Source organism: Caloenas nicobarica, chromosome 1, assembly GCF_036013445.1.
Source record: "Caloenas nicobarica isolate bCalNic1 chromosome 1, bCalNic1.hap1, whole genome shotgun sequence".
NCBI lineage: Eukaryota > Metazoa > Chordata > Aves > Columbiformes > Columbidae > Caloenas > Caloenas nicobarica.
This window is the reverse complement of record NC_088245.1, coordinates 43,937,611-43,951,137: the sequence shown is the minus strand read 5'-3', so window position 1 is coordinate 43,951,137 and position 13,527 is coordinate 43,937,611. Positions and strand designations below refer to the sequence as shown.

The window sequence follows — 13,527 nt, the reverse complement described above, 5'->3', positions numbered from 1 at the left end:
GTGTGCAGTTTGGACAGAGGTGAGGCAAGAGGGCAACTCCGTCTCTTCTCTGAAGCATCCTCAGCCTCCACCCAGGAGTTCGATCTGACCATCTGCAGCAGGACCAGCTCACCCGAGTCTCACAGCAGCTGGTCCCCAGACATCACGGGCAGACGAGCTGTGGCACTGAGTCCCTGAGGGGACCATAGTTACTGCAGAAACATGACATGTCAGCCAGTATCAGAGCAAGTGCCTTTTTTTGCCGTGCCCACTTTTCTTGCCCAGTCGCCATCACTTTCCAGCAATGACCTCATCTTTGGGTGTTTGGAAATGCTGTGGGTGCATTCAAGGATGCCTGGTCAGTGGGGACATTCGGCTACCTGTAGCTTTTTGCCGCTCTCTGCTTTGGCTGGATAAGAGTTGCTAGGAAGTCTTTGGTTATGTTCTGAGCAGACGAGCACAGTTTATTTCCTTCACCTTTTTATTGTAGCATGTGCTGCGGTAATTCTTCAAGGTACCTGGTTCTTTTTCTGCTCTCGCTGGACCAGCTCCTGTGCTGAAAGAGGTTTTCTTTCCCCCAGGTCATGTCCAGTCTCACCTGTGGTATCCTCACAGCTGGGTCTGGCTGACAGCTACTGAGATCTTTGGCCTGTTGTTTGCATCTAACAAGCCAGAAGATCTTGTCAACAAGTGGAGGAAAAGAAAGGCAGGGAAGAGGAAAAAGGCATCAGCAGAGCTCTCTGCATCCACAGTCATCTTGACTGCTGAACTGGACAAAAAGGTAGTGATGTCTGTGCTACTACTTCCCTGACTGGGACATAAAAATAGTATTATGGTTTGGCATGCACATTTCTCTTTTGGTTGCTCCTCTGCTGCCTAATCCTGATCATTTAAAGCATTTGAGGCAGTGTCTCTGCTACTGGGAGGGGGTTTCTCTGGAGTCTTATTCTCAGCAGCACAAAGATTCCCCTCTAGGCTGCAAGATGCAGGCAGAAGTTTTGCTGAGCCAATACCTTGGCCTTCCCTGGGAGTTTGGGTGTCTGCAAAACACTGCTTTGAGTTTCTGCTATTGGCTTCTTTTCATGGAGTATTTTACTTCTCTTTTTTCCTCTCACCAGATGAAGGAACTTGCATTTGCTTTCTGCCATCAGCTGCAGTCCAAGTTCCTGGATGTGTCTCTGGGAGAGCAGGTAAGAGCAGGAGCAGGTCTGGGGTTGCAGGAGGGCACAGAGCAGGCTCTGGCCCATAGTGGGGGTGTTAACGTCCCTGTTAAGACAGTGATGCTGCTGGTGGCTCAGGGCAGACACACAGTGCAGGGCCAGCTGCCCTGTGCTGAGAGCATCTGAGCAGGTGGGTGTCTCAGAGGGGCCCAGAAAAGCCCCCCCTGTGGTGTCAGCCTGCTGGAAGGGCTGAGGGGTGGCAGGGACAGAAATGGGAGGCACCGTGCAAGCCAGGACGGGGGTCCTGTCTGTGAGGGAGAGTCTGGCTCTGCAGCCCAGACTGGAGCAGATTGGGCAACCCCATCCTGGAGCAGGGATCCAGATCTCAGGTGCTGGTTACCTGCAGCTGCACTGGAGCCTTGGCCATTTGCTGAGAGCCTTTAGTCCAGCTTTATGCTGTTGCTTGAAGGTCTGACTTTACAGTGAACCTGGTTAGAAATTCCCTAGTAGAGAGCCAGGGGGTACCAGAGGTGGAGAAGACAAAAGGAGCGGCCCTGCCTCAGGAACTGCTGGGGTCCAAAAGGCACAGCAATTCATGCTCCCAGACTGCAGGAAGATACTGAGGTGGGCCTTTGTGTTAGGAGCAACATGCTCTGTCTCATGGCTCACATGGCAGTGAGTGAAGCCGTTACAGCCTCTTGGGTTAGCACGTTCCTCTTTCAGATCTAGTCTTGGCTTTTACATGCCCTGGTGCTGACAACCCTCAGTGACTGACTACTCTGTTTTCACATTTCAGGTTATAAAGAATTTGCTTTTTGTGGCCAAAGTTGTTTACTTGTTAGCCCCTGCCTCAGAAGAAAGTAAAGAGGCTGAAGGAAAGCTCAGCTGTGAAGGGGAAGAGCAGGAGACCTCAGAAGTTGAGGAAGAGAAAGACATTTCTGCTGAAGGAGCGGGAGGAAAAGAGGACACAGAAGAGAAAGGCCAGCCAGCCACGTTGCTGTGGCTGATGAAGAAGCTCTCTCTCATGGCAAAGCGAGAAGCAGCATATTCCCCTAAGGTCCCTCTGAAGGTAAGAACAGGGTTAGACCAGCTGCTTTTGATCTGGTGGGCACTTTTACAGTAGAGTGTTGCTCTGGCTCTTTGCTTCTAGGGGACTGGCTGAAGAGGGTGCTGAAATGAGGGTTGGTAGGTGCCAAAGAGGATTCTCAGGAAAGGCTTGTGCTAGTCTGCTTCTCCTTGCTGATGCTTCCAGCCCTCGTGTGTGGTGGTGGAAGGGTGGGAAGGCCATAGACACCACACTGAAGGGGACAGCACTGCCTTTGAATGCACAGGTTGGGGGAATAGCGGCATGGAGTTACTTGCCAGGAGAAGGGGAGGGTGTGGGAAACCATCAGGAAAAGCACTGTGGTTCTCTGTGGTGCAGAGTTATGAGGTTGAGCTTCAGCTGCCTCAGTACAGGACAGTGAGAACAAAGCTGTTTTTCAAAGCAGTGACAGCTGCCAACCCAGTGAAGTCACAGCTCACAGGTTTACAGATCCCTTGGGGTTGTGTCTCATCTAACGGCTGTATTTGGCTGCAGTTAGACCTTATAACAGCAGTGAGTTTCTGACTCGGGTGCCTGAAACAACACCTTGTAGGGCAAACAGTGGTGCATAGCCCTCTTGTAGCAGTTCAGTTAGGCAGTTTCCTTCCAGCCTTCCTTACTTCATGTCCCACACACTCATTTTCAGAGAAGCTGCATCTTTAAGTTCCTGGGAGCAATCTCGGTGGATCTGGGGAAAGACAGGATCAAGCCCTACCTCCCGACAATTCTCACCCCTCTGTACAGGGAGCTGAACAGCACCTATGCAGAGCAAGGTAAGTGATTCCCCTCACGAAGACTAGCGGAGAGTGTCAGAGCTCTGCCTCGGCACAAAGACCGCCTGTCATTCCTTTTGTCTGCTGAGGTGCAGATACCATAATTGGTGAATCTCACCTACTTGCAGTCTGTCTACAATGCCAGGGAAGGGGGAGTGTGTTTGACAGCTAGCACACAAATCTACATGTTGAAAAGGAAAAAGACTGGACTAAAGTTAGGCAGGCTCCTACATGCAAGTGAGTAAAGCTTGAGTGTGTGATGTAGTAGAAGAAGTGTAGTAATCAAGGGTGGACTCGTGGCAAGACTCAGGGAGCCCTTGCTGAGGAGGGGAACAGAGTGTGGGTGTTAAGGAAGCCAGAACAGGGCTGTTTGTTAGTGTTGCTGAGCCTTAGGGGCATGAAGATCCCTGCCCTATGGTTAAAAGTGTGTTTCAGTTTTAATGTAAACCGGTGCATTTTATAGCAGCTCATGTTACTGTAGAGCAAGGGGCTGTACGAGTTGGAATTGCCAGTTTGGTGGTGGTTGCTTGATGTTTTCTCCAAGCTGCTTCTTTTGAAATAGAGAAAATGACCATTAGTGCGTGGCATGTGTGCAGTGCCCGAAAGAGAGGAACCTGCGCAGGCAGGGGAAGAGAGCTGCCTGTGAGGGGAATGTGGCACGTGGTGTGTGCAGGCAGGTGTGCACCTACCAAACTGTGCACAGAACTTCTCCCATCCTCCTGAGTGAGTCCAGGTCACCCTGTCCTGCTAGATCCTAAATGAGCAACACCACTTGTTTGTCCCTGGAGATGTTTGTTTAAAAGATCTTCAGAAGTCATGTCTGGTGGGGGAAAGCCAAACCAACTTCCTGGTTAACATGAGAGACTCCTAGCTTAAGAGCAAGACACTGGTGTTTAGATAGTTCATTAAAATGTTTTAAGTCAAGCAAAATCCAATGTCAAGAAAAGAACAGACAGCAAAACAAAAAAAAGAGTTACATTTCTCTAAATCTTTGGTTTGTATATGCCATGAAAATTCAGTGTGCAGTCTCCACATATCAGAAAGGAGAGAAAAGAACTGAAAAAACTTGGAGGAGGCAGTAACAGTGTTCTAGGTAAGGAACAGCTGCCTTGGCTACCAGTTTGGGGTTTTTTAGTTCAGCAAGAGTTGGAAAAGATACAGTAGAGATTGACAGTATTGTGAGTGGATAAAGATCAACTTTTTGCTTTCTCTGCCAGCACAAGAACCAGGGGCCTTCTAATGATTTTTCAGTATAACTGCAGAGATGGTTTTTCATATGATAGGGGGTGTAGACCCAGGGAACTTGTCACTGAAGGGTGTTGTGCAGGCAAGCAGCTTCCACAAGCTTCTCTGGAGGCTGTTGAAGGACTTGGAAGAGGGATCTGTTGGAAAAATGAGGGAAGCATTTGTCCTGCTCTCAGTTTTCTCTCAGCATCTCTTTGTAAGCCTTTTTTTCCCACTAGTATCTTTTGGCTTTTTTTTTTTTCAGTGATCATAGTTAATACATTGTAACTAAATAGTGATCCTGAGCTTTAAGCCAGGCCTTATTGTACGTACTGGACAGAGATGCTGATTCACAAGGCTGAAATCATCTCTATTTTCAACAAAACCTATTCCAAAAGAGTCCTGGTGGCTCTATGCAGTGAGCCACTTTTAATAACCTCTGGGATGCCATTATCCTTTTGGAAAAAAAAATATGCTTCTCAGAAGCTTGTTGTTGTTGTTGTTTACCTGTGTAAAGCACCACTTGTGGTTCTCTGGGAAAGCTGGTGAAGATCCAGCAGATTTCATAAACACCGTTGCTCTGGTCTCTACAGTATATTGGGCAAGATGAATCAGTACAGTTGTCTTTAGTAAAGAAAGAGAAATCCCTACTGGACTCTTGGCTTTCATTCCATATGCTGAAAAGATCAAGCAAGTTAATTTTTGTTTTATTAGATCCAACACTGAAGAACCTTTCCCAAGAAATCATAGAACTGCTCAAGAAGTTAGTTGGACTGGAGGCTTTTTCACTTGCCTTCTCTGCTGTGCAGAAACAGGCCAACCAGAAAAGAGTGATGAGGAAAAAGCAGAGGGCTCTGCAGGTAAGATTCTGCTTTCTCTTCTGGGAAAAAGAAATAGGGTTTCTCTAAAGGCCTGAAAGCTGAGCAGGAAGGTGAGATTGGGGAAGAACATCATCCTGAATTGGGAGTGTTCTGAACCTCTAAGAACAGACTCTGGGGAGGTTTTGGCTGAGTGATGCTTTCCTGCTTCTGGAGAGCAGTGGTAAAGCCGGGCAGAGCAGCCAGGAAGAACCCCAGCTTTGACGAGCCTAAGAAAACCCATGTGTCATCTTACCAGCCACCAGTTTCTTAGGAAGTACCTGATGCTGGAGCAAGTTCAGAGAGGGCAATGAAGCTGGTGAGGAGTGTGGAGCACAAGTCTGATGAGGAGCAGCTGAGGGAACTGGGGCTGTTTAGCCTGGAGAAAAGGAGGCTGAGGGGAGACCTTATCGCTGTCTACAGCCACCTGAAAGGAGGTTGTAGCATGTCTTGGTTGTAGTTGGTCTTTTCTGTAAAGGATCACGTGAAACAGCCTCAGGTATCACCAGGGGAGGTTTAGATTGGCTATTAGGAAAAATCTCTTCATGCAGAGAGTTGTCAGGCACTGGAACAGGCTGCCCAGGGAAGTGGTTGAGTCACCATCCCTGGAGGTGTTTAAAAGATGTGTGGATGAGGTTCTTAGGGACATGGTTGAGTGGTGGACTTGGCAGTGTTAACAGTTGGCCTTGATAACCTTAAAGATCTTTTCCAACCAAAACAATTCTATGATTGTATGATTCTCTGGTGTTTACAGGGACAGCTGTTAGTTGTAACTAAACAAACGTACTGTTTTTCACTAGACTGTGGCAAACCCTGACATTGCTGCAAGGAGGAAGCTGAAGAGACATAAGAATAAAGCAGAAACCAGGAAGAGAAAAATAGAATTCCTGCGCCCTGCGTACAAGGCCAAGAGACCTCGAAGTCATGCACTGAAAGATTTAGCAATGGTGGAATGAAAAGGCTTTTCCTTCCTGGAGGATTAATTCATAAAAAGTAATTTCAAGCTAAAGAACTAATTACTTTTTTAAAAAAAAAACCCACATATTTTAATTGTATTTATTAGTATTTTTAATGTGCTTTTTTTCATCTAGGATCTTAAATAAAAGCTTTTCATTTTTTTCCGAAGCCTGTATATTTACTAGAGTGTGTACAGATGAATGAACGCCTGATCTTTTTTTATTAAATTTTACTTCATTTTTCATGATGAGTAGTTATATGGTGATGGCATTCATGCCTGTGAAGTGTAGTTCTTAGAGAGAAAACAATCGGCTTCCTGACTTTCGTTTGTCTTTCAGCTTCTGCGCCTACACTGAGCAATGTAACTGTCCTTTCTGGCTGAGCTGAGAGTGTAGGAATAACACCCCAGCAAGGTGGAATTCAAATTACAGCCCTGGCCCAGCAGGGTGGGAGGTGGCTATTAAAGACATTTATTTTCCTTTCAGAAAACCAAAGCTACATTACCAGCTGGAGGTAGGATACTTGTCTCTGTTGTACCTCATTTTAACAGCATATCTATACTAAGGAAACCTCTTTAAATGTTCAGCTACATGTCTGTTAGAACCGGCAGCAGTTGGACTTGTTTCTGTGAGCAAGCAGCGTCCAGCAAGCAACACCTATGAATACAACTGACAGTTCGATTTTATTAGTGTTTTAATTGCACAAATATAGTAGCCACTTGAAACCGTCAAGGGTGCAGGGAGGGGGCACAGGGAGGAACAAAAAAACCCCCCGCTTTCCTGGCCAGTAAGACTTTCATACAAATTAACATAAGTACATCTTTTAAACAGAAAGAAAGAAATGGAATATCATAATGTACACAGACATTCACGTGGTTCAGTTTCACAATTCAGGAGAGGTGTCCACATTGCAGGAGTCAAATCTGTCCTATTTACAAGTATTTGTGGCTTGAAAATACTTGACTGCAGAAAGGAGGATGTTGGATATCCCTGAAACTTCTTTGCAGTGGTCACCTTTGTATCACTGCCTGCTCTTCAGGGCCTCCACCAACCTAGGAAAAAGGGTTAAGTCAATTTAGTGAAAAGTCATTTCAATTATATTGAGAGACTTGAGAAGAAAGAGGAACTTTTTGTCTTTTGTCAGACAAGACTTTTCACAGATCCAACCTTCAAAAAAAAAAAAGAAGATAAAGACAGTATTCTAATTAGACTCTTACCATTCCATTGCTTCATCAAGCCCTGTGCCTTTAGTTGCAGAGGTTTTGAATATCTGCCATTTTCGGTCCTTCAAAGCTGGTAAGCCAAGTGCATTTGCCATTTCTGTGGGTGTCATGGCCTGTTCCATGTCCTGCTTATTTGCAAACACCACCAAAATGGCTTTCTTCAACTCTTCTTCCTAAAAAAAAAAAAAGGGTAATCGTGCAAGTTGTTGCAGACACTTTCACTGATAAGCTGAGAAAACCAACAGAATGAAAAGAAACTTCAGCAGCTCTCATACTGATTTTCAGTTTGCTGACTTCTGTTCTTTAGAAAAATCTTCAGTGAACAAATGCTATTTACTTTCAATTCCAGCATGATACCACATAGGAGCAATTTCAAAACATGGCCGGTTATGCCTCTTATGCTAGGAAACAAGCTGGTATATGAAACAAGGCATAGCAAAAAGCTTGCAGAAATTTGGGGGACAAAAAAAAGTTTTGCTCAACTTATCCTCTTACTCATATTACCCTGTTCTATAGATGTTCTTCAGCTTCAAAACATGGTAGGATACTAATTACCATTAATCCTTCAGGGCCTGAGTTTGCCACCACTGAAGTACTGAGCAGCCATCCTTGCTGGCAGATACATTTTCAAATGACCCAAAGGCTGCATGCAACTCACCTCCTGCCCAGACAACGCTGCACAAAACTGAAATATCGGCAGCGTATTTAGTGTTTTTCAGTCAGCAGCATTGCAGAGTCTTCTTCTGAGAGCTGAAGTTCCACAAGTGGAGCTCCATCTGATTCACTGAATCAAATTCCACATTCACTCAAAAAAAAAAAAAGTTTTAATCTCTCAATTTCCATTCTACTGATACCATCATCATCCTTGTTTTCTTACCTCTAACATAGCAACGAGCTCTGATTTTGAGGTGCCAATCCTGTCTCGATCGCAGCTGTCCACTACATAAATGACTGCATCTGTATTTGAATAGTAACACCGCCAATATGGCCTGCAGAAGGAAGAGAAGTTCCAGTCATATAATTTGCACTTCTAGCCATGTTTTTTAGCTAGATAATAAAACCCAGATTACCCAGAGGAAGTAAAAACTGTCTCTGGGGTGAAAAGCCCCAGGAAGCAAGTAGAAGACAGATACCTTCAAGAGGCTACAAACAGGAACAGACAGTACAAATACTCTCAATAGCACAAAGGAAAAAAAGCAGCTTGAAAACAAGAAAAGGACCGAAATGCTGGGCACAGATTTATTTGGCAATCAGCCTGCAGGACATCAGGTGTCCGTAACTGAGGGACAGAGAAGCAAAGTTCAAACACACAAGCTTCTGCCATAGCTTCTGTCACCAAAGAAGGACAAACACAGAAATCATGAATGACTAATTCATATAAGACAAGTAATTAACAAGGATCAAAATAAACCACCTTTTTCAGAATTATCTTACTGAAACTAAAATGGGAAGGATCCTGCACCTTACTAACTGCACCGTACTTATTAACTAACTACACTGCACCTTACTACCTACCTTTCAAAAGGGAATCACAAAAAGATCATTCAGGGGTACTGAAGAGATCACTAAAAAACTTGTAAAAGTGGCTAAAAAACCAATTATCATTTACACCTAAAATCAACTTCCCAGCTTTGCATCCTTAACAATATTTAAATATTTTGGGGGTTTACATCACTCACTTCCCTCTTTCTCAGAATGCTACACAATCACCTACTAAAGTAAACCTGTTTTTCAAAGCAAAACTGTATACAAGTAGAAAACGACATTCACTTGTTCCAATCTGTGGTCCAAAACAGGTTTTACTAACTGAATTCTGTCATATGAAAGTGCTCTCCTGACGATGGGCTGTTTTTCAAACTTAAAAGAAGCAGTTTTCAGGAGTGCCAGCTATGAGACTTCCAAGAACTTACTAGCACTTTTTAGAGAAAGGCAATTATATCTTTTGATTTCAAGAGATCTATTACCTTATGCTTGTCTGTCCTCCCAAGTCCCAAACTTGAAATTTCAGATTCTTGTATGTCACTGTCTCAACATTGAAGCCAATGGCTGAAACAAAGTCGAACAATTTCACTGTTGGTGATTTTTCTTTATTTTTCTGAAGAACATTACAGCACTTAGTTTAACATTTTCAGGCCTGAAAATTCTCAGTGGCTACATAATGAAGCTCATGCCCTTTGCGAACTTACCCCAACAAACATTTATTTATGGCTCAAAATAATGTGGCAATTTTTTTCTTTGAACAATAACAACGCACTGTAAACATGTTGCAGAGATTTGTAACAAATGCCAAGGTTGTTAAAAACAAACAGAAATACGCCTGAAATCACCAAAAGAAACAGAGCAAGGGTAAAGGAATGGCCTGTTTTGATAACCTAGTACACAAGTGACAGCCGTAAGACACTAAGGAACATGTCCTTTGTGTCAACACCTGGTCTGCGCTCTCATAGACCACAGCAGAACCAACTTCTGAGCAGAAGACTTGACACTGTGGCAACTGGAAGATGACCATAGGGTTACAGCGAAACACAACCTGGAAAGTGAGGGATAGATGAAGGCTGCCTAAAAATGATGGAGGATTGCTTATTTCAATAAGCAAAAGGCCAGGGCAAAAGGCTTATGGCACAGGGAACTGGTGCCTTCTAAAAGGTAAAAAATACCAGACCAAAGTCAGGTTATCGTGGCCATCCAGGAGGAACCCAAGAAACACAACAAGGACTCAAAAGCCAAGTGTCCCATGTCCTTTGTGTCACACAGAGCGATCCAAGCCAGACCACTGCGGCACACGCTTTTGGGTGTTTGTAATAGGCAGGTACAGCTACACTAATGCTAAGACAATTGGTGAAATCAGTTACATTTTTTTAAATAAGCATCATCTACTCCCATGAGACCTCACACCAAGTTTTGTTACACTTTCAACATAAAGTTAAACCATCTGATTTCTTCTTCTCTGTGTTAAAACAGAAGTGTTTATATAATGAACTGAAGATCCTTGTAAAAAAAAAAAATTAAAAAGGTACAATTCACTGACACCATGCTATTTACTTTTTTTTTTTGTACAATAATAATGATCTCTAGAATTCACATTTTAGATATTTTTGGAAACAAAAGACCTACATAGTCAACAGTTACCATTTACTGAACATTTATCTATCAAGAAAAGCCTTCCAAATCATGGTAACAAGCTTAAGGTCAAATACCTTTTGCATTCAGCAGAGCGGCATAATATATTCCTTTATGCAGTACTTCTATAGCACATTGTAATACTGTTCTGCAAGGAAGTTCTTAAATACAACAGTGCAAAGCTCCCACAACATAAGGTCCTTTTGTCTAAGAAGGAAGCATGTGGCAAGTTCAGCTCAAAGTTTATATGTCAGAGCTACCGGCAAATCAACTATTTTCACTAAGGGACTGATCACTTACTCGGAATGGTGGTAACAACTTCTCCAACTTGTAACCTATAGAGAATGGTTGTTTTTCCTGCTCCGTCCAGCCCCAGGATAAGAATCCTCATCTCTCGAGTTCCAAACAAACTGGAAAAGATGGTGGAGAAAAAGCCCCCTACAAAAACCAGAACAGGAAGACGTTTCAGTGCCAGCTGGCAATACGGAGAATACGGAAAGGCAGACAGATCAACCTCATCTCTTACTGAGCAACAAGATATTTCTTTTCTCTAGTGAAAACAGACAAGTTCAGGATGTCACCCAGACGTCTGTGTGCTTAACCACATTGTATTTTCCTGGTTTTATGCTGTTATTTTATGGTAGCTCAATCCAGCAAAATCACATTGCTGCAGCATCAAACTTCCTCACTGTGGTTAGGATTTTTTTTTCCTTGCCAAAATCTAAGCCAACTTCTTTTTTATTTGTGATTGGACTCTATCTTTTTTATCCAAGAGACTATACAAGGGTACACTGAAGCCTGAAATAATTCTTTCTGATGTTTATGGTCTCCCACAGGACCACCCACTTTTCTTAAAATGAAGTATAAATCAGTAGGTGCATGTTAAATCACAGTCCATTACAGACTATGAAGCTGCACTTTGTTAAGTACATTAATGCTACAGAGAAGTCTAGGAGCCCATTTTAAATGCCCTTTTGAAAAACAAAAAAAGTGCCTTGCCCCAACATCTCATTTATTCTTTAAATGTGTGCAAGAGTACTTGTGGCCAGACTAATAACTGATCTGTGCCTACTAGGTGTTTAAGTGTAGAAAGAATACCAGTATTCTAAGCCAGTAACAATCACATTTTTCCAATTATTTTTATAACAAATACATCTAATGATAATTTTGTAAATCTACCTAATCCCTGTAAAAACCAAACAAGCTAGAGTCACATTTGATAAATATATCAGTAAAGAGGCAAATACAGAGAAGATCCGCAACCAAAATCTTACTGAAAGGGGTTCTGATAAAAATTATTCCCTGTGTTTGCCTTTCTCAGCATCTGTGATGCCTCTCCAGGGAAAGAAGGAAGCAATGAGCTTGTGCATAAGAAGGAATTCAAACTGATAACAGGTTGCTACACTTCTTCTAAGCCCATCCCATCACAGAAGCCACACACAATACAGACCCAAACCCAAAGTATAGGGACCATCTGTTGCCAGTTTGCATAATGCTGCTCACAGCACCGTTTACTGTGAGACAGGCAAATAACCTCGACAGAACTAAGCTGCAAAAGGTATTTAAATATAAGCACTTCAAGGAGAAGGCTGCTATGTGATCCATAGAGCTCTTTCCTCTCAGCCAGTTACTGACAGACACCTCTCATTCCCTCTCTCTATATCCTGCTATGCTTTTCCCACACTAAACTCTGTTCAAATATCATCTGTAATAGGACAGATTTGTGCTGATCACTTAACTCCTAGATTTAGGACCTCTTAGTATCCCCTGTGCTTTATTTACTATTCTACATTACAGAATTACAGAAAGTTAGGGATTGGAAGGGACCTCAAAAGATCATCTAGTCCAATCCCCCTGCCGGAGCAGGAACACCCAGATGAGGTTACACAGGAAGGCGTCCAGGCGGGTTTTGAATGTCTCCAGAGAAGGAGAATCCACAACCTCCCTGGGCAGCCTGTTCCAGTGTTCCGACACCCTCACTGAGAAGAAGTTTCTTCTTATATTTAAGTGGAACCTCCTGTGTTCCAGTTTATACCCATTGCCCCTTGTCCTATCACTGGTTGTCACTGAGAAGAGCCTGGCTCCATCCTCGTGACACTCACTCTTTATATATTTATAAACATCACTTATAAACATAAACATTATTTATAAACATGACCTCTTCTCACAATTAATTCCTTCCTAGCAACCCGTTACGCCCCTGTCTAATCCAGCCCGCTCTCAGGAGCCCGTCACGGCCTCTGACCACACGCCGGCTCCTGCTGCGCTGCTCACACGATTCGCCATCGCGCGGGGGTAACGAACGGCCGGGAACCGCCCGCCGACAGGGACCGAGCTCGGAGCTCAGGCTGAGGGCGGGCGGGCAGCGGCCGGGCCCGGCGCTCACCTTCCCCCCGCAGCCGCCGGGCTGAGCTGGCGGTCAGGACACGACCGCTCCCCTCCCGCCGCCTCGCACAACACCGACCCGGTTCGCTGCCCCACTGGCGCCGCTCCCGGCCGCCCCACGTTCCCTCCCCGTCTCCACAGGCCGCGGGGGGACGGGACCCCACGGGCCCCGCTGCCCCCGCCACGCTGCCGCGAGGCCCGCGCCCGGCGCTGAGGCCGCCGGGGCCTCCGCCCGCTCCTCACCCATGTCGAGCCGCTACGCTGCGCCGCGGCCACCCCGCCCGGCTCCGCTCCGCTCCGCTGGCCCTGCCGAGGCGCCGCCGGCCGCAGGCTCCACGTCGAACGCCGCGGCGAGTAAACGAGGCGCTTCCTCCACCGCCCCCTCCGCGGCCTCGCCGTTTCGACACGGAGCCGGGACGGCGCCCGCCCGCCCTCGGCGGGGAAGTGAAGGGCCGAGCGCGAGGCTTCTCTTGCCCTCCCTGTGCGGATACACCCGAGCGGGAAGCAGAAAGGAGGAAGGAGTTAAAAAATAAAAAACCAGGCCGGGGCGGAAAAGTGGCGAATCTGCGGCGGCGGAAGCGCGGGGCTGCGGGCAGGGGCGGTGCTCGGCTCCGCGCGTGCCTCGGGCGGGGGCGGCGCTTCCTGCCTCGCGCCACATCGCCCCCCGCACCGGGACATGCGCTTTCTGCCGCCCTTCTCCTCGGCCCTGGTGAGACCGCGCCTGCAATATTGTGTCCAGTTCTGGGCCCCGCAGTTCAGGAAGGAC

At 45.5% G+C, this 13,527-nt stretch overlaps 2 protein-coding genes across 3 annotated transcripts in view; one reads left to right on the top strand and one right to left on the bottom strand.

The window, feature by feature from the left end:
• UTP20 (UTP20 small subunit processome component) overlaps positions 1–6,202 on the top strand; it is a 66,591-nt gene extending 60,389 nt beyond the window's left edge. For both annotated transcript variants that reach the window (XM_065658370.1, XM_065658363.1), the window contains 6 exons: positions 561–760; positions 1,098–1,169; positions 1,936–2,208; positions 2,870–2,996; positions 4,935–5,080; positions 5,878–6,202. In XM_065658370.1, the coding sequence (XP_065514442.1) occupies positions 561–760; positions 1,098–1,169; positions 1,936–2,208; positions 2,870–2,996; positions 4,935–5,080; positions 5,878–6,033 (974 nt within the window). In that variant the 3' untranslated portion in view covers positions 6,034–6,202. The remainder of the gene's footprint in view (positions 1–560; positions 761–1,097; positions 1,170–1,935; positions 2,209–2,869; positions 2,997–4,934; positions 5,081–5,877) is intronic.
• Positions 6,202–13,136, bottom strand: ARL1 (ADP ribosylation factor like GTPase 1). The gene is made up of 6 exons (XM_065658380.1): positions 13,005–13,136; positions 10,677–10,814; positions 9,221–9,302; positions 8,134–8,245; positions 7,251–7,429; positions 6,202–7,085 (listed from the first exon to the last, which is right to left on the bottom strand). The coding sequence occupies exons 1-6, from the start codon at positions 13,006–13,008 to the stop codon at positions 7,055–7,057; spliced, it is 546 nt and encodes a 181-aa protein (XP_065514452.1). The 5' UTR covers positions 13,009–13,136; the 3' UTR covers positions 6,202–7,054.
• Positions 13,137–13,527: the final 391 nt, after the last annotated feature.

Excerpts from the sequence above, each read along its gene's own strand:
- ARL1 (XM_065658380.1), bottom strand. Across the intron at positions 9,303-10,676 it reads AGTTGTTACCACCATTCCGA|CCATTGGCTTCAATGTTGAG; the intron begins GTAAGTGATCAG and ends ACTTTGTTTCAG. Across the intron at positions 7,430-8,133 it reads AGCTCGTTGCTATGTTAGAG|GAAGAAGAGTTGAAGAAAGC; the intron begins GTAAGAAAACAA and ends TTTTTTTTTTAG.